The 24,605-nt window shown below is 41.7% G+C and overlaps 2 protein-coding genes across 3 annotated transcripts; one reads left to right on the forward strand and one right to left on the reverse strand.

Annotated features, from left to right (window-relative positions):
* Positions 1 to 9,040: 9,040 nt before the first annotated feature.
* Positions 9,041 to 16,484, reverse strand: rhoua (ras homolog family member Ua). The gene is made up of 4 exons (XM_075462653.1): positions 15,877 to 16,484; positions 15,493 to 15,551; positions 13,830 to 14,018; positions 9,041 to 12,946 (listed from the first exon to the last, which is right to left on the reverse strand). The coding sequence occupies exons 1-4, from the start codon at positions 16,169 to 16,171 to the stop codon at positions 12,662 to 12,664; spliced, it is 828 nt and encodes a 275-aa protein (XP_075318768.1). The 5' UTR covers positions 16,172 to 16,484; the 3' UTR covers positions 9,041 to 12,661.
* Positions 16,485 to 17,523: 1,039 nt separating this feature from the next.
* On the forward strand, positions 17,524 to 23,769 carry pdcd2 (programmed cell death 2). 2 transcript variants are annotated; one of them, XM_075471451.1, is made up of 8 exons: positions 17,524 to 17,800; positions 18,670 to 18,778; positions 19,167 to 19,223; positions 20,160 to 20,348; positions 20,453 to 20,614; positions 20,738 to 20,838; positions 21,896 to 22,009; positions 22,886 to 23,769. In XM_075471451.1, the coding sequence occupies exons 1-8, from the start codon at positions 17,621 to 17,623 to the stop codon at positions 23,063 to 23,065; spliced, it is 1,092 nt and encodes a 363-aa protein (XP_075327566.1). In that variant the 5' UTR covers positions 17,524 to 17,620; the 3' UTR covers positions 23,066 to 23,769. The 2 variants fall into 2 exon arrangements, with proteins under 2 accessions (XP_075327566.1, XP_075327575.1); XM_075471460.1 differs by having other exon boundaries at positions 20,456 to 20,614.
* Positions 23,770 to 24,605: the final 836 nt, after the last annotated feature.

Here is a 24,605-nt window from a genome sequence, read left to right on the forward strand (position 1 = left end):
CCCGATCAGGATAAAATTCTCCAGAAAATTTCATTACTCAAAATAGAATATCATATAAAAGACATAAATGGTGGTTTGATGATAGTGATCGCTGGAAAAAATAATGACTTAACAATGCTTTCCATATATGCACATACATTATTACATACTAATGTACATGATGGCTTATATAAGATATATTGTATTTAACCCTACAGCCTAACATGACCTAATCTAGAGGTTTTTCTAGAATCGAGATGTAGATGAACATCCACACAAAGACAAGGCAAGGCAAGTTTATTTGTATAGCACAATTCAACTACAAGGCGATTCAAAGTGCTTTACAGAGACATTAAAACAGTAGAAATAAAAAGCATGATTTAAATTTTAAACAAAAAAGAAAGAAATAAGAACAATAGATAAAATCAGATAAAATCAGTAGTTAAAATGTGATTAAGTTTTGAGCTTTATTCAAACGCAGCTGAAAATAGGTGTGTCTTCAACCTGGACTTAAATACACTGAGTGTTTCAGCTGATCTGAGGACAGTAAGTATAATTTCTGAGAGTAATTTTCATCTGGGAAGTTTCATCATAGTGTGAGCATGTCTATGGTCTATCCGTGAAAGACATTTCATTTAGCCGTCAAGGGCAGAGCAGAGAAAGGGAGAAATTTAAACATATTATTCTTTCTGCCACAAACATGCGTTCCGTGTCCAAATTAAAATACTCTCCAAACTGCTACACTAAAACTGGAACAACTCTAAACATTCACTTGGGATTAAATAAAACTTTTCTCACTTAGCGAGAGAAATGACTGCTGAAGGATCTTGTGATTGGAGGGATTCTGATTCTGCCTTCAGCTGTTTCATCTTGTGACTCGATCAAAAAGCATCTGAGAACTGCAGCAGCCACTCCGTGGTCTATATGTGGTGCAGTTCGATCATATGAACTGTTGTCTCATGACTGCTGCTCTGATAGCCCTGGTCTTAATTATTCATCAGAAAACACATGCTTTCTTTTCAGTTTATTTTATCTTATCTCTTCTGTGCCTGACTGTTAATGAACGAACAAAGCAAAGAGAGGGGAGGTGATGATGAGAATGGTCTTCTAGGCTTAAAAACAGAGAATCGCCAACACTGAACTTTTCAACCCGAGGAGCTTTAGAAAAGCTGATTGTAAAGCTAATTTTCCTTTCCTTCCAACTCTGTCTCATAACAGAATGTTTCATAGCTACACTAGCATAGCAGTTTCACAAAAAAGTGTTATTAAACTACTACACTTTCTGGGCCCCATTCCACTCATTTTAGTCCATCCCGCAATTTTCTATAGCTGCTTTATCCAGTTATGGTCAATTAAAAAACCTAATTAACCAAACATGCATTTGATCTGTGGAAGGTTGCAGAGAGAACACATTCACACATGGGAGAACATGCAAACTCCACACAGAAAGACCCAGCTGAGGTCCTAACCAGGAAACTTGTTGTGTTAAAAACAAAAATAAATAACGTGGTTGAAATATTAACAAAAACATGTTTGGAACCAGGGTTAAAAACAAAAGATTTGAGTCAATTGTAAAAAAAAATCTATTATTCCAATACCTATTGATCCCCTGAACAATCATCTGTATTTCTTGATATTGTAATTTTTCCATTTCACTTTAAAAAGAAAAAAAGAAAAGACAAAAAAAAAAAATTCTTATTGCCTTAATGTTGTTTTGGGGTAATGCACTTATTTTCTTTCTAATTTGGTGAATGGAGAAGTCTCCTACACCTACAACTCAATCTGTGTCCCTCATATTGTAAAGCCCAAACAGCAATAGAATAATGATATGAACTGCCAGACTCATGACACTTGTGGGCTTTTCCCTTAAGAAGGGTTTGGCCTCATTTCATATTCATACATACATATCGGTTGCAGATTAGATGCAGAAAAAACTATGTCCTTGTTAAGCTGATGCACCCATGTCATTGTATAAACATAAAACCACTTCTTTTGTAGTTTAACATCTTTGGATAAAACATGAAAGGTTATTAAATCTGATTTTGCACTAAACTGAAAATATCGCATCTGCTATCTTCACGAGAACAAAACATTTCAGTGGCCTTATTCATCTAGTTATTGGGTTCTTATGGGTTGACTTCTCCTTTAGTTTTGCATCACATTATCTTAACATTGCCTTTACTCTATAACAATGTCCTATGTTACCATGTCACATTATCTGCTCCTTCACTTTACACTACTATGTTTTGGATGAATGGAAAACCACGTATTTACTCAGTTCTGCATGAGACAGTTTGGCTGTTATCTCCTTCTTTGAATGATGAGCTTTAAACTAAGCTTTCTACAGACATATGAGACGATAACCAAAAGATAACCAGACACCGTCCAATTAATCCAAGAGTATAAGTGCATATGCAGAAACAGATTGTTGGGAAATCCATCCATTCACACATGCACAAACAGCACAGCCTCACAGTGCCTCTGAATTTAAAGGAACCAAAAAATTTTAACAAGCCATTTGTACACAAATGTTTTTTTTTTGCCCACTGGTAAATTATCTGTTTCAAAATATAAAACAAAGTCCAGCACAGACCTCTGGATCTGGTTCTGTTTGTATTTGTTAACTTAAAGTTTGTACAAAACAAAAGATTGAATTGATTCAACACAGCTTGTTGTATTTATGAAGCGATCAAAGTAGGTATGTAGGTAAATATTCATGACTCAGCACATTCTCCAGAAACATAAATACTCCCTCGGCTTTCAGGATCAGTCTTCCATAACTTATAGTCTGGCGGATGAACTCGGCTCCCCTTCAACATCACACACCCTTTCTCGCCCCCACTGTGTGATCTGGGTCAAACAAACAGACATGCTCGTCCTGCAACAAACACAAAATACATGTTTATGAGCAAAGTTAACTTGCCTGATGTGAGGATTAAGATGGAAATGTTTAATCAAACTAGCAGCCCTGAAAAGCTAGAAACGTCCAACTGTTACAGATCAAGGAACTGTTGCCATCTACCACAAAGGTGCATTTAAGCAGTGTCTCCGGACTCTGCACAGTTGAAACTGGGCCTCTCTCTAGCTCCATTATGTGTCAACTTACACAGCTGAGAAAAAGGACAAAAGTTTTGGCCACAAGCCTGGTGGACATTGCGTGTGTGCGTGTTTGTGTGTGAGTGCGTATGTGTGTGCCAGCTGGTTACATCTGGTTTAAGAGGCCACAGAGGGAGGCTGCTTTCTCCCAGCGTTCAAGATCAGTTACTAATCCCTGTTTCCCAGAAGTCTGACTTGTCAGTGTTTTCGTGTTAAAAGAGACTGTGTTATACATTTTATAAGTCCAATATGATGAAACTCTCCATAATCCTGACACTAAATTAAACTGGATTGCATAAATGTTTACAGCTGCTTCGACCTCCCTTCATCCCACATACTATAACATGATTCAGTCTTTCTTGAAATCTGATCTTAGTTGTCATCATGTGGACGTTTCACATGGCATTCGACAACTACTTTGCTCACTGAACTCCTTAAAACGGACTAGTCAATAAAACTTTTTCACTGTAGACATTTTGCAACGTCTGAAAAGCAAGGGTGCAATTAATGACTTTTGTGATGGCTACATTTCATGTAGGTGATCCAGTTTCAGGTTTCAGCACATACAGACTCTTATAACGCTTAATTGACTGACGCAGTCGTTAATGTTACAAGTCACACTGTGTTTTTCCTCCCATGCCTGCACTGATAAAGGTCTGAAAAACTAACCTGGGTTTTTTTATATGCACAAACCAAACCCCAAAGTTAGAGAGAAGACAGTATCACTGACTGTCACTGTGAAAAACACAGCAGGTGTCACTCGTTGTTTCTGTAATTGTTGCCTTATAAACAATTTGTTCGTGATTCGTGATGAGGTGTACTGGTGATGGACAAGAAGCTGAGTACGAGGAGCGGATCAACCACATTGTGGCATAGTGTGGAAACAATCAACTGATCTTGAATGTTAACAAAACAACGGAGATATTTTGGATTTTTAGGAAGATCAGGAACTAGACAAACAATATTTCCATAGAGGTAGTTCAGGACAGCACATACTTGTGTGTTCACCTGGACAGCAGACCTGATAGGAAATGCAACACTGAGGTTGTCCACAAGAAGGGACAGAGCAGACTGTTTCTTGAGGAAGCTTTTGTCCTTCAATGGCTGCGGCAGGATGCTGCATACCTTCTGTATGTCTGTGGTGGAGAGCGAAATCCGCTTTGCAGCTATCTGCTGGGGCAGCAGCATCAGAACCAGTGACTCAAAGAAGCTGATTAACTTTAAAAAAAGGCTGACTCTGTGCAAAAAACATGTTGGGCAACACCGCACATCCTCTACACAAGACAGTGATGGAACAGACAATGGCGTGTTTAGTCAGAGGCTGCTTCAGAGATAACACCCACCACTTTTTGTTGTTCTTATTAAACAGTGAATAATGACAAATAACTAATTGCTGTTTTGACTCTTGTGATGATGAATAACTTCTCATTTTGGGATTAATAAAGTAGTGTTCAATCAAATTTTCAAAGTATTATTCGAGTACTGGAGCACTTGGTCAGCAGTTCTTGCTGCCACAGAATTTATACCGTTAATTCTTACTTTAGACACTACTGGTGTTAATAATGGCCGCCAGAGTTGGTTCAACTCCCAAGATATGCCAAGTTCGACTGGTTGAATTACCTGAGAATCAGTCACTCTGTTTTTATTTGCATCAAGCTGCCCAACTGCATTAGATGCATCTTAGAGCAAATGTGAGACTGAAATATTTTTGAGAAACCAGTCCAAGCTTTCTTGTTGCTGTTCACATCCCTCAATTAAAAAATTCAAAGAATGAAGTGAAACATAAAAAAATGTCAATCCTGTCAGGTAATCAGGATACTGTAAATGGACTTATATCCATATAAATAGACAGAAGGCGTACAAATCATACTTAGAACTGAGTGTTAAGCAGTAGGCTCAAAGAGGTGTGGGGGAAATAGCTTAGTTTGGTCTTTCTTACTGAGAAAATAAATCTTATTGTTTCTCTTACTTTCACTTTTTTTTTTCTCCAATAAACTGACATTTGAAAGCCCTGCACTTCAGTAGCATAGCTACACATGTGCTTTCACTTATTTTTGTTCAATTACACCTCCTCCCTGTGGACTGAGTGTCTATGTGTAGACTGCGTTTGATTGATATCTTTGTATTTCTCTTAGCTCAGCTTCACTGGTGTGGCAGAACAAATTACCACCTTATCATTCTTATTGGTGCACGAGGTCCAGCCTCTCCTAAACCTTTCATAGTTTGGCCCAGCTGCACCCTGAGCACAGGATTAATCAGCCAGGAAAAGTGAAAACACCTGTGCAGGTTTGCAGGTATACTAATCCAGGCAAACTTAATGTACTGCATATGGTTACATAGTCATTGCATCAAAAGCTACATATGAGTAAAGCATCGTGCTCGATACTCACAAGTTACATTGTAAAATTGGACAGGTTTATAAAGTTCTCACACTTACTGATGTTGTAACATTGTTATTTGACATCAAAGCATTCTGTGAGGTGTTATTTCACCAACAGAGAGACTCACTGCGCCAGTGTCTGGAATCGAAACCTAATTATTTCCTGTGAATCCGCTTTGGTGATCACTGCTTTTATATATAACAGTAAATGCACTTGCTCAGTGACTAAAATAATGAGATGGGGTTATTACCCAAGAAACAGTATCCTCACTGAACATGCTCTTATCATTAAAACCATATAAGAACTTTAAAGAAAGAACTATATATCCTTTGCACAAAGGAACTCTAATGTAGAAAGGGAGCATTTATTCATCCTACATGGATGTGATCAACATGTGCTGCGTCTTGACCCCGACCATCATGTATGCGGTTGTCATCTATTGTAATGTAAACACATCAGTCTCAACAGTGCGCCGTAGAGGGAGGAGGAGAATGATATAATCTACATGTGTCCTTCTGTTTCTCAACTGTGTAAAAGGCACACAACTAAATCTATTAACTCTGAACGCTTATTCAAAAACACACATGCGACTACAAACGCTCTCACACACTAGTGTGAACAAAGGAGAGGAGGAGAGCATGTTTGGTGGGAAAACACAGAAAGAGAATCGAGGTGAGTGAACTGAGCCAAAGCACATTCGGCCAGTAGTTTGACTTGTTCAGAAGAGAGATAAGACTTAAGGTTACAGGAGTCAGGTCGAGACCAGTGTAGATTTTTAGGTGGCACAAGAAGCGTATGTGATACGCACAATATCTCATGACAGGGCGATAGTTTGGCAGCCTCCTTAAATACCAGGAATTGCAACTAAAATAGATAAATGAAAATCTGACTTTAGATGCACAAAAGGACAACTTTGAACCCTTGGATGGGTAGTGTTGCAGTTGCAGGCCAGCTATGTGCTTCATGTACAGGGCGAAACGTGAATCGCTGTGTGCTCTCACTTGGTACCTCACAAACATGTGAGGTCAAGACAACACAAGCTGCCACTTGTGGGCAGGCTCATAGATACTTGGAACAGTTAGTTGTGTTATCAGTATTGTTGTTCCTCAAGATCTGCTCTGTTGTGGAAAACACAGAAGAAGAAAACATGGATAAAGACCGGCTTTCTGATGGAGTCAAAATAAGTTAAAGATATTAGTGATTGTCCAGTGCAGCTGTTGTCATTGTTTTTCACCATCTCCTCTTTGCTATTCATTGTTTTTGGCGCTTCGTCATCTTTGTTGTGAAATCGATTGTCGGGACTTCTTTAAACTAGCTCAAGGTAACTAAAGATAACTGAAGCTACAATAGCTTTTTGGAGGACTGCACATCTGTCATCTGTTTGCATAGAAATTTGGCCATCTGTGGAGGCTGAGAGTGATGCAGATGGATACCTCTGTGAGGGTATAAAATGTCTTTCGCTGTGGTGGGGTATGGTTTTTGCTCAGCTGTAGGCTGGCTTAGGGAGCAGTGCCATGAGAAACAAATTAACACAGCTGCGGTAAATTTGTAATTAGTCTCTCCCTGTTTACATGCAGAAAGCCGCCAAGCTCCAATGTAGAATTGGCCAGACATTTTGGACTTGTGTGTTTCCTTTAAAAGGAAAGTAAAATCGATTTAAGTGTTGATTTTGTGTCTGTGTGGCTGTGTGAGTCCAGGAAATAGAAAACTATTGGCTGCTGCACTTAATAACTAATCCATGTGTCCCTTATTGTGAAGCGTTTCTTTGTATCTCTGGCACTTTGTATAAGGCTGCACGGCGGTGTTGTGTGGTGTGTAGCCCGGTCGCCTCACTAACACTAAGGTCCAGGGCGTACCCTGCCTCTCCTCAAATGGCTGCCTGGATAGGCTCCAGGCCCCCCTGCGACCCTGAATGGGATGAGGCGGGTTTGGAAAATGAATGAGCAAATGTTTTTCCTTTCTCTTCCTTCCCATCTGCTGCTGCCTCTGTCTTCCTTTCCTTCAGTTTCTCCCCAACTCTGCTTTGAAAACACACAAGTCACTCACAGCAGCTGCCTACACACACATAGATTGGATTTATAGCTTGTTAGGAAAGTGGAGATTGTATTTCAGCGCTGCTCGTTAAGAGGCAGCACTGATGTCACTGTGGCTCCTCTTTATATTATGTAACACAGAGACACACACACAGAGAGGCTATAAAATAAAAAAAATGGTCTGGAACCGACCCTCAAAGAAGTGCTTTGAATACTAGCAGCTTTCCTTTAGTCTGTATGAGTGCGCATCCAATAATACATCTTTACATATTAATTCAGAGACTTGTGCTCAACAATAAAACTTCTGTCTGACAGAGTAATAACATACACACAGCTGGTAGGTCGCTGGATAATGGTGCATTTTGAATATCACTTGATTATTTTATCACAATGCAGCATTTTTTCATGATTGTAAATCTGAACACACAAGCCGTGGTCCACATGTCAAAAGAAGCTATTGCAAAGTCAAGGAATGAGATACAACAGCATGGTGAATTAAAAAAAACAACTGGGGTGAGCTTTGGCATCGCAAAGACTTTTTACCCTCATTTGATGTAATTATGAGGGGAGCAGCTTTAGAAAACTGCAGCGTCATTGTGCTGCTGTGGTCGAAACCGTTTACAATCCGAGGTGAATTTCACTGTGTCAGTGTCTTCAGTGGGTGAGGTCATTTCTCATTATTTAGCCCTAAAACTCTATTCTTAGGGGACTATTTCATGATATCTTGATGCTGTGATAATACATGATAATGTTTTACAGGTCTCAGAAGTTTGGATTGCGAATAGAAAGCCTTGGAACAAAACTGAAATAGCCAACAGACTTTCTGGCATTACTTTCCCCATTAGCTTTCAATTCATGACAAGTTACATTTTGGGAAAACAGGCTGTAAATTCTATCAGGAGCTGAATCACATCATCCGACAGGACCTGGCAGCGATTCAGTCAGAGCACCGCAGATATAACAAGAACGTTGTTGGCCTTCACATTATTCACCACCTGTGTTGTCAGGTGGAGCAGTTTGCTTCCAGGTCACACACAGACCTACATACACACATTGCCCCGAAGAGCAAAGACAGGCCACAGACCAAATGACACATGACAGCCTTCAAAATAAAGCTCTTGCATAACCACGAGAGGCTGGAAGCGGAGAGTCTGTTTACAATGATCCAGGCTGATGTTGGATGACTTTCTGTGGGTGTTCTGCGCATGTGTGTGTGTTTTTTTTTTACCTCCAGCATTGCTCAAATCTCAACCCTTCTCTCCTGATGGTCATCAGCTGAGCGTAGAAGGGTTGTTGCACTTCACAGAGCAAGCGGTGCGTTTCCACAACAAGACTTCAGCCAAAACATCGTGACAAAACATGTATTGGTTCTCCTTAAAAAAAATGCAGGAGTCCAGGGTTTGCTTATTTTAGATCTCTTTTCTGACAAAATGCTCCTTTCTCTCATGGCACACACACACACACACACACACACACACGCACACACGCACACGCACGCACACACACACACACTTCCAGTTGCACTAACAGTCAAAATCAACATAACACAGCTTATGTCAAATAATCTTTATTTCTCAGGGTACAATAGGTCTGTACAAACACATCCTCCTTTGATTTGACCTCCTCGGTTTAACAGAATTGCGTGTGAGCAGGTTTGCAGCAGCATATCATCTGTTATGTGTTTGCATGCAGGAACAATGAAAACACAGGGATGTTTCAAGCAGGCCAGGTGGGTGGGTATCCTGAGAGAAGCTCTCAGCTGGTGTCTCATGTGTGTGAGCTCAGGTGTGCATGATGGGGTATCAACTTTAGTAAAAACAAGTAAATCTTTCGATGGAGCCTCTCCGTTTTCTTTGTTTTTGTGGAAACTCTTTGGGGGTTTACTTTCATTTTGTCGCCGGACTCACACTCATCTGAATGGATTTTGTATATCTCGACAATCTATCCAGTAACACTAAACACCAGCTTTCATCTGAGTCACGTAGCTAGGAGCACCATCGCATCGCTCGAGTCATGACAGCATTAAATCTCATAGTTCGTCGCACTGCTACACGTCGACACATAACATGTATGTTTTACTTTCAACAAAACATCAATACAACTTTCATTACCGTGTGTCTTCTCTGACTGTCTTTAAACTCAACTCTTCACTTTCAGACGCCCATCAGTTCTACATTACAGAGCCATACATCCGTCACACAGGTTCCACGCTGCTGTGGATCAACCGTCTCAGAGTTAAATATCAACAGATAACTAAGTCTTAAAAGTTGTGTTCTGGGGCAATAAAAGTGTCCCAGTTTCTCTGCGTTTCAACATATAATATCCCTTAAAACACCACTTGAGAACAAAGTGGCTGCTGAGCAGATAAAGTCACACAGACACCAGGGGATAACAGCACACAAATGTATCTGTTATTACAGGCTAGATCAAGAGAGGAGAGCCAAAACATAAGTGACTCATCCAGAAACCTCGTGTGAAACATGTAAGATGTTGTGTCTTTGTTTGATTCGCTGAGTGGAAACAGACCGAGATATCCTTTATATCAATATTCACACATTAAGGTATTTAAACACAAGTGAGTCACAGATAACGAAACAAAAACTGCTGCAATAAGTAACTTACAGCTCCCCATAAACGTTGCCTGTACTGTAAGCAGATAAAACCAGTCACAGGAAATGCCAACTATCATAAGAGTGTGTGACCTTTAGCCTACTTAACTCCACAATGGGCCAAAACTACACACAAACAACAAGACAAGTAACCTATTATGCCTTTCCGCCTGCAAGACACAATGCATTTGCTATCAAGGGTGAAACGTCGACACAGTGAACCCATTCAGTCCGAGCTGTAACATCTTCAGCAGAAAAACCACCAAACTGCTCCTGTGAGCTGCAGTCTTCAGACCAGGAGTCAGAAGAAGCTTTAAGTCTGAGGTTAGCACATTTTAGAGAAGACGTCAAGTTTATCTACAATAAAAGAAAAAAAAATACTTATATCCACATCAACTGAGGATTATTAGAAAAGCTTATTGGTGAAACTATAAAGAAAATTAATTTGCATAAAGAGGCAAATAAAATATAGTTTAATGACACAGAGACCCTGAACTCACTTTTTTTTTTTTTTTTTAATTTTAACAGTTTATAAACGGAGTAAACCCCCCCCCACACACACACACTCACATTTTCCTTTTCTGCTTACGTGTCAAGAACGATGCTGTGCGTGCACTCAATAATGACAGATTCAGTTAAAGTCCATGGCAGACTGTAACCTCACTGCATCCTTTTCCTTTCTGTTTCACTGGCTCAGATACAAAGAGCCATTCAGATGTGGGCACTGAAGAAAAATAAAGCATCAGATATTAGTGGGTTGATTTCTTGGCTTAGTGACTACAATGCACAAAGGATGGTGTGGCAGGCGCACATTTTGTGTTTCATTTGGCCGTTTTTCTGCTTTACAATATGAAGATGAATGCATTTGAGTGACGACGGGTATAAAGAAAAGATTTGACAGAAAAATACACCATTCAAACGTAACAGTTTTGAACAGAGGAAAGAAACGATACGATCTCAATCTCTTTTTCTTACTGCAAACCTACACGTGGAAATATTTGGGTTCCTCTTGTCATTTTAAACAGAATGAGATCAATCTTGGTTGATCTCATTCTGTTAAGTGCTCATACTCAAAGCTGTTTAAGTGCCTGGAAATATAAATCAAACTCACATCAAGCTGTACAAATATCTGAAACCCATAAAACTCTTGTTTTCGCCTGCCTTGCAACTCGTGCCTGCAGACGTGAAGAACTGATTTCCCAGATTTCAAATTCAAATGTCTGCATTCCCACTTTTTTCGACCGATTTCTTCCATTTTCACACGAAAAGAGGCCCCCACTTGCTACTTTACTGGGCACAGTTTTGGCTTGTGGAACAATGGCATCGTGAATTGCAAAAAGCTCTCCATCCCGATTAAGGTCAAGTGCGAAATAGACAACAGTCTACCACCACAGCAAGGAGATTTATAATTAACCGACCCACACTGGCACCACTCCATTCCCACTGACTGTTCAATTAGTCCTTCAATGTGGGATAGATGAGGATGATAAATCAGCTACCGACAGAAAATCCAAAGTGGTTTGTGCAAAAACACACAATCTGCTGTTTTTATGTTTTCATGACAAGGATATGCAGACGGTGTGGTCAGATTACAGGTTGTTTGGAAATCTCTGTTTTGATTTGATAGCAAAAATGACTTTATTTTTACCCTCCTGGGGTACATATATATATGTATATATATATGTATGTATCAGTGTTTATCCAGACTATATCTGAGCCTAACTGAAACCTAGAAAAGTTAACTAAAATCCACACCAGAATAAATTATGAACTGTTCGGATCAGGACTAAAAGATGAAACATTATCCAGGTTATACACCAACTTATATGCGGCACAAGAGTGCATGTAGCCAAGATACAATTAGTTAGTAGTTAGTAAGTTCTTTCAGTAGAATAACAAAGGGCCTGGTTATAAAAGGTAGCTCTAAAATTAACTACATTTTGGACTTTAATTATGTCTGGTGATCATTTCTGGGTCAAAAAACCCCAAATAACAAAGTTTGATTTCAGGGAAGCTCTATTTGAAACCAGCCTAAAGTTAGACACAATTTAGAGGAATAACTGACTGTATGTAATTGCATTTAGGTCACCAATAATAACAAGTATATTCTGCTTCAAGGCCACGTTCCAAGGCCACATAAATCCATAAAAGGTTGGGAGGGATTTTACCCGAAGTGCCGAGTAAAAACAGTTCCAAGTTCCTCTTGAAATCTGGACCAGTCAAATCCCGAGTAACATCACATCTTCTGCTGGCTCCAGGAGACAACTGGCTAATACCAGTTTAATTCAAGGAGACAGAGGAGCACCCAGCAAAGGGCTCATACCAGAGGCTCAGTAGTAAATCTCATCCATAATATGAACAAACACAATTTACATCTGTGACGGTCTCCCTTCCACAGTCCAGGAAAAGTCATGTATCAGGCTCCTTTGGAGAGAAAGTCAAACGTTTGTGCCAACAGAACCGGGACCCAGCTGCAACCAGACCAAAATTAAGTCATCAGAGAATCGGAGGCTAAGACCCCCCACCGACAGCAGGGACCGACCAACCAATCACAGGTCTGCCCCTAAGCCACGCAGCAGTACCTTTTCCACCATGACTTTGATATGCTCTTCATCTTGTCTGGTGTCTGCCTTTGTTTTTTTCGACGTTTTTGCTTCCCTCTCGGCTGCTTACGGGAGCCGCAGTTCTGCAGGCTGGCCAGTATGGCTGTGTCAAACACTTCCTTGAGATTTTTTTGGGTCAGAGACGAGCACTCCATGTAGGCCACGGCTCCAATCTCCATCGCACAGTCCCGGGCGTCCCCTGGATCCACAGGACGCTCTCTGTATTTGGCCAGGTCGATGAGAACCTAAAAAGAGTCAGTGTCAATCATTATATATGTCCTGAAAATTACAAAAAATACACATAAAGCAAGAAGACAGGAACGATACACTCATGGCTTCTTTAAATAGGTGGTTTTTGGGGATTTGCTAAGCACAGTGCAATGATTCAGTACAGTTCTGTACTGTTCTCCGTCAAATACAATAAAACATAGTGAAAGATCATAAAACTGTCCTTCAGATATTATTTCTGAGCTGAAATAAAACGTCTTGGATCCAGGGAGTAGGGGAGAAGCACAGTTCTAGTGACAGTAAAAGGTTGATAGTTATAGAATAGCTGTTGTTGGACATTCAAACTGCTGGCAGCTAATTGTATTTTCCACAGAGTTAAACACAATCAGGTCTCTGATGACGGCGGGAAACACAGATGTGATACGACTGTAACGTCACATTTTCAGTGGGCATTTTTGATGGTTGTAGTTTGTGGTGCCGTTGAACAACCTTACGTACACAGAAAGAAGTTTTTCAAAATTCAACGGTGAGCACCTGCCGGGCAAGCGTGCAGAGCTAGAGATGTTCTCAGATCGGTCCAAATCAAACGAGTCAAAGAAGTAGAGTTACGTTTAAGTCATTTTAAGAAATATTTAAGAAATAGGTATTTTGGGTTTAATTCACAGTAGATAAAATGGTCAGATATAACATAATTGAGATAGATGGACTTTATCATTAGTTACATGCATTTACAAACATGGCAACTGATTTTCAACAATAAAATAATCATTCAGATTCTTCCGACTCTAGTGAGGCTTCCAACTCCATTTTCCATCGTCTCGTTTGTTGACATGATGATGACATTTGATCAGAATCAGGAAAAGACCTGCCACTCTCAACGTATTGGTGAAACCTCCGCACCTTGACATCCTCTCGGAGGTCACACTGCGTCCCCACAAGGACAAGCGGAGCAAAGGGGGCGTGTTTCCGGATCTCCGGCACCCATTTTTCCGGAACGTTCTGGAAGGAGGCAGGACTGACGACGCTGAAGCACAGCAGGAACACATCTGCACTGGTGTAACACAGAGGACGCAGCTTGTCAAACTCATCCTGGAAGAGATCGAGAGGGACCACTGTGAGTTTAAAAGTCAGAGAGATAAAACCCAAAACCAGCCCAAGAATGCTTTAAAGGCCACTCGGTGTCGCCAGTGTGGCGAAGTTTTGAGTTCTGTACGTCTCAGCAACATTGTACAGGAAAAGAGGGAGACAACAGGAAAAGAGGGAATGATACGATGATGAATATTTTAAGAAGAGGAAGCAATTGAACAAAGACTGTTTTAGTCCGTCTCTTTGAGAACAAAAGACAACTTCTAGGACCACACTTCCTCTTTTTATGTGCACATTTAATCAAGAGCTTCTCTCTGATCTGCTTATTCATAGATGATTAACTACAAAGTTTTCTCTGGTTTAACCTTAACTGTTCTCCTTCCTTTCCCCTGAGATCCCCCAGTCAACATATCTCGGGAATGACACCATTTCTGTTGAAAATGTAGGTTTATTTTTTTGTTTCTCTCCTTGACGTCTTATATTGTCGTGAACACCCTCATGCTTTTGGTTCACAAACTGAAACCGTGACCAATCTTCCAACTATGAATTTTATCCACAGTTTAACAGCATTACCAAGAGTTCATGTATTATGAAAGAGGGCTATCTCTGTTTCCGCCGTTTGTGGACACAGCTGCCTTTCCCGCACACGATACTGTATGTGCATGCAAGCGCCCATATGAGCTCAGTTGATGTCTTACTCTTATCAGAAATGTGACACAGGACATACCTGACTTATCTTGCCAAAAAGTGTGGGTATAGTTTGTCAGTATTTGTTACCATTTGATTTACTTTTTTCAGCAGACGGCCGTAGTTTCATCAAGTCTAACCGGTTGTAGCTCGTCCTCAGCGATGTGGATCTTTTACTATCTTTTTAAGACAAACATTTGCTGCAGCACATCTAGACATAATTACATCACTTCCTGTGATGAAATTTTTCCTGGGAAAGCCCTATCAGACACTCAGCTTCGGCAAAAATCTATTTTTGGTCAGAGTTTATAAACTCTATGTTGGTCAAACCCAGAGCAACTAGTACCAACGCTGTGACCAGCAAACAAATGTGGCTAGAGAGGGAAATCTTTTATCCTCCGTATTCATATACATTTACATCAAATTCATTTAATTTTGTTTTAATTTTTTTAATGACAAGATGTTTTGGAAAAGACTGATTTTGATTCAGTGTAAAGACTCTTTCACGGGGCATCCCAGAAGACTCGTGGCCAGGGGGGGAAAGCCATGGGATTATACAACCAGTGTCTCATTTTGATTCCAGCCAGGGAAATTGCATGTCCTACATCACTTGTTGTGTCCCCTCATATCCTGTATGACTAAGAGAAAGAATGATTTCCCTATCCGAGACATATTGTTGTCCAATATGAATGAAACAACAACAGGAAATGCTGTTGCTGCCATTGGTGTGTGTGTGTGTGTGTGTGTGTGTGTGTGTGTGTGTGTGCGCGCGTGCAATGAGATCACTAACCTGCCCAGCTGTGTCACAGAGTTGTAGTTTGACCGGGTGCCCATCGACTGACACCTTTGCTGCGTACACATACACACAAATACAAGCACACACCATTGTAATGTGAGTAACACTGCTGAGGTTTAGGTAGCGAATCAGCTGACAAAGATTTAGACATAAAGAGTAAACTTTAGTCAAAAGAAATCACACACTCACACACACACACAAAAAAGTTTTAGAGTAGGACCAATTAATTAGCTTGTTGGAAGACAGTTACCTCACTTAGATACATGTATCTGATATCTGTCAAATATTGTAATGAGTAAGATTTAGATTAGATTAGATTGTCGAAAAACGCTGATAAATGATACAGATTCAGTGCGCGGTGTTTCATCCATGTCTTACCTGAGAAGTTGTCAAATGCAGTCGGGACGTACTCGGTGGGATAACCGTTGGTGGTGTAGCTGACCACCAGGCTGGTTTTCCCCACAGCTCCGTCCCCCACCAGTACACACTTTACCCGTCTCTCCGCTGCGGCTGCTCCCGCTGACCCTAATCCGGACCGCCGCGTCCTCCCTCCGGAGCCCCCTTCTCGACTCCTGACCCTCCTCGGCGGGACGGGTGGAGCAGGGGACACCGGCGCCGGCTTGTAGCTCCCATCGCTCCGCGAAGGCACCTGGCACGGAGAGGAGGGTGACATAGAGGTGGAGGAGGGAAGCCAGGCGGGAGGATCAGTCCTGGTGAGTTTGGCCAGTTTTCACACCGTCCATTCTTCCGTTGGAGCGGTTTGTCTACTGATTGTTGTTGCTGCTGTCCGCTTCCTTTCAATTTCCATGGTTAAATGGCTAAAAGTTTAACTTCTTCGTACGCCACAGAGCCCTGAAGTGTCACTGGGTCCATTTCAGCTACATGGTTTATTCAGTTGTGAATGATAAAGTTCGGTTTAAGGAGCAGAGATTTAATTGGCGTTGAACGTTTGTTAGAGTGTGAGTCAGTCCGGACGTCCAACGGACAGAGCCGAGCAAAACTCCCCTTCTGTGACATCACTGTGCGCGCGCGTGTGTGTGTGCCTCTGTTTACAGTGGTTGTGAGGACATCAGGGCCACAGCAGCGCTGCGGAGAATTGCTGCACTTTTGGGGACAAAAAGCCAGTTTTCATATGGTAAATAATTGATGTCTTAAGGTGAAGACTTGATTTAAGGTTAGGGGAAGATTGGGTTTAGGTCAGGGTGGGGTTAGTTATGGATTGTCTTCAGAAAATAAAGCATGAACTTAATGGGTTTTTAGCAGGATTAGTATAAATATTTTCTGTTCTCCCTTTAAAATTCCTCTCTTCTTCTGTGAAATTCGTGTTATGCTTTTGTTTGGATGAAGCTCTCCCCCTGTTTTATTTTAACAAAGATTTCTTCGCATTCATGTTCCATGCTGAATGTTATTTTCACCTCATTTGTCTCGTCTCACTCGCAGTCTGCTGTTGTTAATTAAATCACATACCAAACCTTATCGCACCACAGCTGAGGAAGAGTGGCTCTCTGGTATTGGTACTGGAGTTAGACACACCCATAACTTTGCATGACACGAACTTTAACTTTTTAGTATCTTAAAACAAATCTAATATTTGTGACTTTTAAGGGAGGCTACAGTGTGATATTAGACGCAACAGAAAATACAATTATTTCAGTGTCATGAAATTATGTAGTTACAGCTAGATATAGATACAACGTACCATTGTAAAAGTACAGTATTTGAGTAAAACATGTTGAATCTCAGTTTCCTGGCTGGTACATGAGGCTACCACCAGATTTCGTTTCACTTTACGCTACAGAATAGACGTCTGCGCCATCTAGTGGACTTGGTGAAATACAGACATGTGCTAATAACTCTCACGCTTTTAAAAATGTGTCTAAAAAATGGAGACAAGCTTGTGGATATTAGAATTTTACACACATCAAATAGATTAATGTGATTTATTTTTTCCTATTTGTTTGTTTTTTGGCGGAACTACACACCGGTTGGTGTTTCCGCACGGACAATTTTCGCCGCTGGATCAGCATGTGTTGTGGATAAAACAAGCGGACAACACGCTTCGCTTTTATGTGGTTAGTCAGTTGGACAGTGTTTTTCATTCAGGTCCGGTAGACAGACGAACATGTCCTCTGCAGAGGTAGTTCTGGGTTTTCTGGATGAGGTGGAAACGTGGCGGCTTCGTTCCTCACAGTTCCCCAGCAAAGTCGGAGGGAGGCCGGCTTGGCTCAGCCAGACAGGTCTGCCCTCCCTGTCCGCGCTGGAGTGTGAGATATGTCGGCTGCCCATGGTCCTCCTGCTGCAGGTTTGTGTCAGAAGGAGGGAAGGGGACAGCGGGCTCGCCTGTCTTGCAGAGCTACATAACTTATTTTCCACCATAGATAAGAATTCACCCTAAACTTAGGGACGCTAAAAGACTGAAGAAACTGAAGAAAACAAGCGCAGTCTCTAAGAGAAAAACCCAGGGGATTCTCAATTTAATGATATGCATGGATCAGTGGGATAATTGACCGGACCGCAGCTTTGATGTTGTAGAAATATGAATATTTTCTTGTTTCAAGTTGTAAATACTAATTAAGAGCTTTTTTAGCAGCAGAAACAAACAGAAAATCTCACTGACACACAAAAATAGTTTTAAAATAGTACAGGATTGCAGGATTTTTGCTGACATTTATTACAGCCTTAACCCCTTCATGTAGCAACAGAGTTGTTCCTATAATACAAGGTGCTTCGACCCCAAAATGCCAATTTTACTAATTTTGTGCAACATAAGTTACTCGGTTAACTGTTAATAACGCAGCTGAGTCTCATTTGTTACATAGCAGCATGTCCTATGGCAGGGCTACCCAAATCCGGTCCTCGAGGGCCGACGTCCTGTAGGTTTCAGATGTTTCCCTGCTTCAACACAGCTGATTCAGATGAAATGGAGCTCTTCAAAAGGTTGTTAAACCAGCTGATGAAGCATCGATCTGAATCAGGTGTGATGGAGCGGGGAAACATCCAAAACCTGCAGGACATCGGCCCTCAAGGACCGGATTTGGGTAGCCCTGTCCTATGGTGTGGTGCAGTTTTGAGTACTTTATTTGTAACAATGTCTGGCTTCAGATATGACCAAGCTCAAGCTTTCCACCTGAACTTTCCTGTGTTTTATTATCCTCTTCCTGTCTGCTGCAGGTGTACGCTCCCATATCTGGTCAGGACAGAAGCTTTCACAGAACGCTCTTCCTGTTTTGCTGCAAAACTCCTGAATGCTACTCCCGTAATGACAGTCGCTGCATGAAAGGTACATGCAGCCATCATTGCTGCTTTAAATTTTTGTCATTGTTATAGGAAATGGGCACAGTTGTAGCTGCAGTTCTTTTTGTGTCACTTTTGATTTACACTCTAGCCCAGTGTCTCCCAACCCTGGTCCTCAAGGCACACTGCTCTGCATGTTTTCCATGTTCCCCTGCTCCAGCACACCTGATTCAAATAATTGTGCAGGTCTTAAAGCTCTCCAGAATGCTGAGGACGACCCATTCATTTGAATCAGGTGTGCTGGAGCAGGGAAACATGGAAAACATGCAGGGCAGTGTGCCTTGAGGACCAGGGTTGGGAAACACTGCTCTACCCTCACAATATCAAGAATACTTTTTGTTAGTTTTCTGACTCAGTTTTCTCCTTCGTGCCAGTTTTCAGAAGTCAACTTCCCAGGAGGAATGACTTCTACCCCTACGAGCCTCCCCCAGGTTTGTGCCTGTGCCATTGCACAGTTCTTCATCAAGTGTTGAGGGTGTCTCCATTACTGAGTAAAACAGAATATCTGCTGCACACCAGATAGATAGATAGATAGATTTTCTTGCAAAGGTTGAGCACCTGGACACAGCTAAAATTCACAGATCTGCCATAATATTAAAGCCACCGACGGGTAACGTAACCCAGCTCATCTTGTTACAGAGCAATGTTCTGCAGGGGAAACCTGCATCCTGACATTCACATTGATGTTGGTTTGACACCCCGCGTGTAAACCCACCAAAGACGGACTGCTGTGTAAAATCGTTGCTCTCCCCTTCCTGCCTCCGTAAAAGTGATTTCGGACTTTTAATAGTCGTGCATTAACAAATTAGTAATGGTTTCACGCAGTGCGATATATAAGCATGTTACAGTTTGAAAAGGAATACGTGTGAAGTATTCGGCAAGTTTTTGAGTCTTTAAAATGTTTTTATTTTAAGTTTTTGAGCATGCCTTATAGTTTCATGTCGTACAAAATGTAGGTTTGTTACTATCTTTGTTTTTTGTTTTTTGACTCTACCACATGTAACTAAAATATCAGGGGTGATCAGACTGTGTAGTTGGTCTACAACCCCAGTGTTACCTTTGCCCTTTTAAGCATCCATGAGATAATTTTAAGGTTTAGACTTTGTATTTGGATCAAATTTTTATTGTATTTGTTTTCTTTGTTTTAACTGGATGTTTGCTTAGGCGGTTTTTTTTGTTTGTTTGTTTGTTTTTGTATTATAAACATTGTCAACCTGTCCAAAATGGAGGGAAAGATTAAACAAGTGTGTAGATTAACAGATAACTGTCCCACCACAATGCATGTTTCACCATCCGCTGGTAGAGAGCAGCTCATCGGGCAGCATTAAATCACCAAACTTTTCCTCCTTTTTTCTGATTTCCCTCAGAGGATGAACCACCCAGCGATCCAGAGGACGACCACAGCATGTTGTCCATCTCTGGAGTTAAACTGTGTTGGGTGTGCGGTTGCCCCGGAAACAAAGCCTGCTCCCGCTGTCACACTGTGACCTACTGTGGGAAGCAACACCAGACGCTCCACTGGAAACACTCGCACAAGCGGGAATGTTGCAGCCCAGGTACAGCTGTGCGCCTTTTAGTGATTCAAAATAAACTTTAAGGAGTCCAACACTGACTGATACTTGAGCTGAAAGTCTGCCCGCTGCTGTGTCTCTGTGTATAGCAGCTTCTGTCACTGCAACATCTCCCCTCCTCTTTCCTGAGTCTGAGCTTGTCACTGAGACTGAGGAGGATGAGGAGGGAAGGCAAGGAAAAGATGACCAGGGTGAAGGAGGAGGAGAAGACAGCATTCAGAGAAGCGTTGATTGCCCCTCTTTGGCAGACAGTAAGTTTGGTTACATTATGAACAGCTTAAATGTTCCATTTTAGTACCAGAACAGGCGATCAAATTTTTTCTTCCATAAAATTTCTTTAGTCAGCAGTAATTGTACTTTTTTTTGTGCATTAGCCCTGGCAGAGGCAGACCTGGAGGAGATGGCGATGCACGAGACTGAAGACAACAAAGCGTTCCAGCGGTTTAAAAAGAAGATTGCACGAGAGCCACATCAGGTAGAAAAAACAATGGCACACCAAAAAATTTTGCTACACGCAGGGCTACAGGCAGAGCTGCAGGCAGAGCTACAGGCAGAGCTGCAGGCAGAGCTACAGGCAGAGCTGCAGGCAGATCTACAGGCAGATCTGCAGGCAGAGCTACAGGCAGAGCTACAGGCAGATCTACAGGCAGAGCTGCAGGCAGAGCTGCAGGCAGATCTACAGGCAGAGCTGCAGGCAGAGCTGCAGGCAGAGCTGCAGGCAGATCTACAGGCAGAGCTGCAGGCAGAGTTAGACACAGAGCTGCAGGCAGAGCTGCAGGCAGAGCTGCAGGCAGAGCTGCAGGCAGAGCTGCAGGCAGATCTACAGGCAGATCTACAGGCAGAGCTGCAGGCAGAGCTAGACACAGAGCTGCAGGCAGAGCTGCAGGCAGATCTACAGGCAGAGCTGCAGGCAGAGCTGCAGGCAGAGCTGCAGGCAGATCTACAGGCAGAGCTGCAGGCAGATCTACAGGCAGAGCTGCAGGCAGAGCTAGACACAGAGCTGCAGGCAGAGCTAGACACAGATCTGCAGGCAGAGCTGCAGGCAGAGCTACAGGCAGATCTACAGGCAGAGCTGCAGGCAGATCTGCAGGCAGAGCTGCAGGCAGATCTGCAGGCAGAGCTGCAGGCAGATCTACAGGCAGAGCTGCAGGCAGATCTACAGGCAGAGCTAGACACAGAGCTGCAGGCAGAGCTAGACACAGATCTACAGGCAGATCTACAGGCAGAGCTGCAGGCAGAGCTGCAGGCAGAGCTGCAGGCAGAGCTGCAGGCAGAGCTGCAGGCAGATCTACAGGCAGAGCTGCAGGCAGATCTACAGGCAGAGCTGCAGGCAGATCTGCAGGCAGAGCTGCAGGCAGAGCTGCAGGCAGATCTACAGGCAGAGCTGCAGGCAGAGCTACAGGCAGAGCTACAGGCAGATCTACAGGCAGAGCTGCAGGCAGAGCTGCAGGCAGAGCTGCAGGCAGAGCTGCAGGCAGAGCTGCACAGATGTTTTCTTCTGTGTCCATCTGATGGTGTTTTTCCACACCCAGGTGATACGTTACAGTCGGGGAGGCTCTCCCTTGTGGGTTTCCGCTCAGCACGTGCCTTCAGATGAAAATATCCCACCATGCACCTGCGGCGCCAAGAGGACATTTGAGTTTCAGGTGATAATTCCTTTTAGATGCAGAATTTTCTGATTTCTTAAAGGCATTCTGAGATCTTTACTCTAATACAGAGGTCTTCAACAGGGGGTCCGTGGAGGTACTGCAGGGGGGGTCGCGAAATCATTGGTTGATTAGACGATTTAAAAAAAAAAAAAAATTTTTTTTTTTTTTTTTTAAACAGTTTTTTCTCACAAATTGTGTGCAAACATGTGCCATCCACAGATGGTTTGAGGATTCATTGTCCCATCTACATGCACGTTTAAAGTTAAAATCTGTGGATTATTTGAATAGCTCAGTGTTGTATGCAAGATGTTTGTTTATAAATGGCAGTGGCACGGCCACCCTGTACCAAGCACATGTTTAAAATAAAAACATGAATATATTAACCTGTGTATTATTTGAATAGCTTAGTATTGAATGTACAATAACAGAGTAGCTATGTTTATACACGGCACTAGGCCCCGTTAAATATAAAACACAATTGTATGCCATATAAATAGTAGGGGGGTCCCTGCTCCAACTCTCCATCAGTTTGGGGGTCCCTGGCCTGAAAAACGTTGAAGACCCCTGCTCTAATACATCAGTACTTTTTTTTTTTTTTTCCCCTCTCATTACCTTTCCATTCTCTGCTTTGCTTTTACCATCTCACTTAATTCGGCTTTAAATGACATCTCTCTGTTGTGATTACAAAGCTACGTTTGCATGTTGGCGACAGGAGTCGGTTCTCAGTATGACATTGAGGGATGCTGTGTTTCAGGGCCAACATGTAAAACAGGTCGTGCTGAGGTTTTGCATGTGTAGTGCACATGTTGTGGACTGCATGCGTGTCTACTGGAGCACCAAACGTGTTACAATAATTTGTGTGCCTGTGTGTAGGTGATGCCCCAGCTGTTGAACAATCTGTGCGTGGACTCGACTGGAGCCAGTATTGACTGGGGGACTTTGGTGGTCTACACATGCCCTGCCAGCTGTAACCATGACGACCAGTACAGCCAGGAATTCATCTGGAAGCAGGACTTCAGCTCCGATCAACACACACAACTGAAAGATACATAACAGACCTTTATGGTTTGTTAGAGTAGGAATTGGACCTGGGACATTACTAACCAAAGCTGTTTGATAAGTTTCCTGCTGTGAAACATTTAACTGTTGTTGCAGGTGACCACTAACCTTTTTTTTTTTTTTTTTTTTTTCACTGTGAACGGAGTAATCACAGTTGGGTCACATTTAATTGACTCGACACGTGCTGTTAATTCTTTACGTAACTGGCTGCACACACGCCTAATGTATGAGAGATCGCTCCTTCCCCTGAGGCCGCCCAGAGGAATAAAAAAAGTTCAGATGTTTTGCAGATGATTGTTTTTAGCAGATTTTGTGGTCAGGCAGTCATGAATTTATTGCTCTGGATACTGCCAAGATTATATCTGTGAGTTAATTAAAAGTTCAGATATTCACACAGGAATTCTGACTCTTATGTACAGTTGGACGTAAGCACTTTATGCATTTCATGTTACTTATACCGTCAGATATTTGGAGCAACTTATCAGCAAACAGAAAATCACACGGCCTTGCGTCTCATCACATAACAAAGCTTTTAAAAAAGCAGAACATGCCGGTTTGATTGTTCTAGTTTTTAACTAATAATGTCCAGCGGATATATTACAAGGCCATCTTAACCCTCTGGGGTCTGAACCCATTTTGTTCGTTTTTGAATACTTTTGATTTTGCCTTTATATACCACAAAAAAAATGTTTGCCATACCCATGCTTGGTTTCTTTTTTTTTTTTTTTTTTTTTTTTTTGGCACAACTTCATCTATATGATCTGATAATCATATTTTTCACTGTGACATACTTCATTAACACATTGGGCCCAAAAATACACAAATGATCGAATCTGAATTGAAAAAATATACTATTTATCACAACAAAAAACACAAACATGCTCAATGAAATGTTTTGGAACTTGAAAAGGTAAACATTGGGTGCAAATATGAACAGATAAATGTAAAATTGAAAAAGTAATACTTTATACAAATATTTACCATAAAAAGCATGTATATTTCTAGGTGTTTTTTTTACCTTGTCACCTGCAAGTCTTCAAAACAAAGTAAGTGCAAAATTATACAGCGCTACACCATTGCTTTGCATTCCCAGAGCTCCAAATAGTGCAAATGTAATATAAGAGGTAAAATTGAGACGTAATCAAACTATATACAACGGGACAAAGCTTTTTTTTTTTATTATTTTATTTTATCTGTGCCACTCCAAAGCAGTTTCTGTCCACAATGACAAAAACTAGGAGAGAGTTTCAAATCCTCCCTTTTGAGTAAAGTTGACGGCAACACTCCAGGTTTGTTTTCTACAGCGCCGTGCAATCTGATCATGCCGGCGTCATCGCAGACCTCAGAGGGTTAAGAGCATAAATCTGGTGGATAACGTATTTAAAAAGCCACTTAAACCCTCATCAGTCTGACGATAAGTTATCAAAACAAATGAGTGACATTTAAATGGTAATAAAATCCTACTGCAAAATGTAAAACTCCCATAACATAATTTTCAACCAAACTTTCTTCCGTTTACAAGCGACTGCTCACA

Source organism: Odontesthes bonariensis, chromosome 1 (assembly GCF_027942865.1).
Source record: "Odontesthes bonariensis isolate fOdoBon6 chromosome 1, fOdoBon6.hap1, whole genome shotgun sequence".
NCBI lineage: Eukaryota > Metazoa > Chordata > Actinopteri > Atheriniformes > Atherinopsidae > Odontesthes > Odontesthes bonariensis.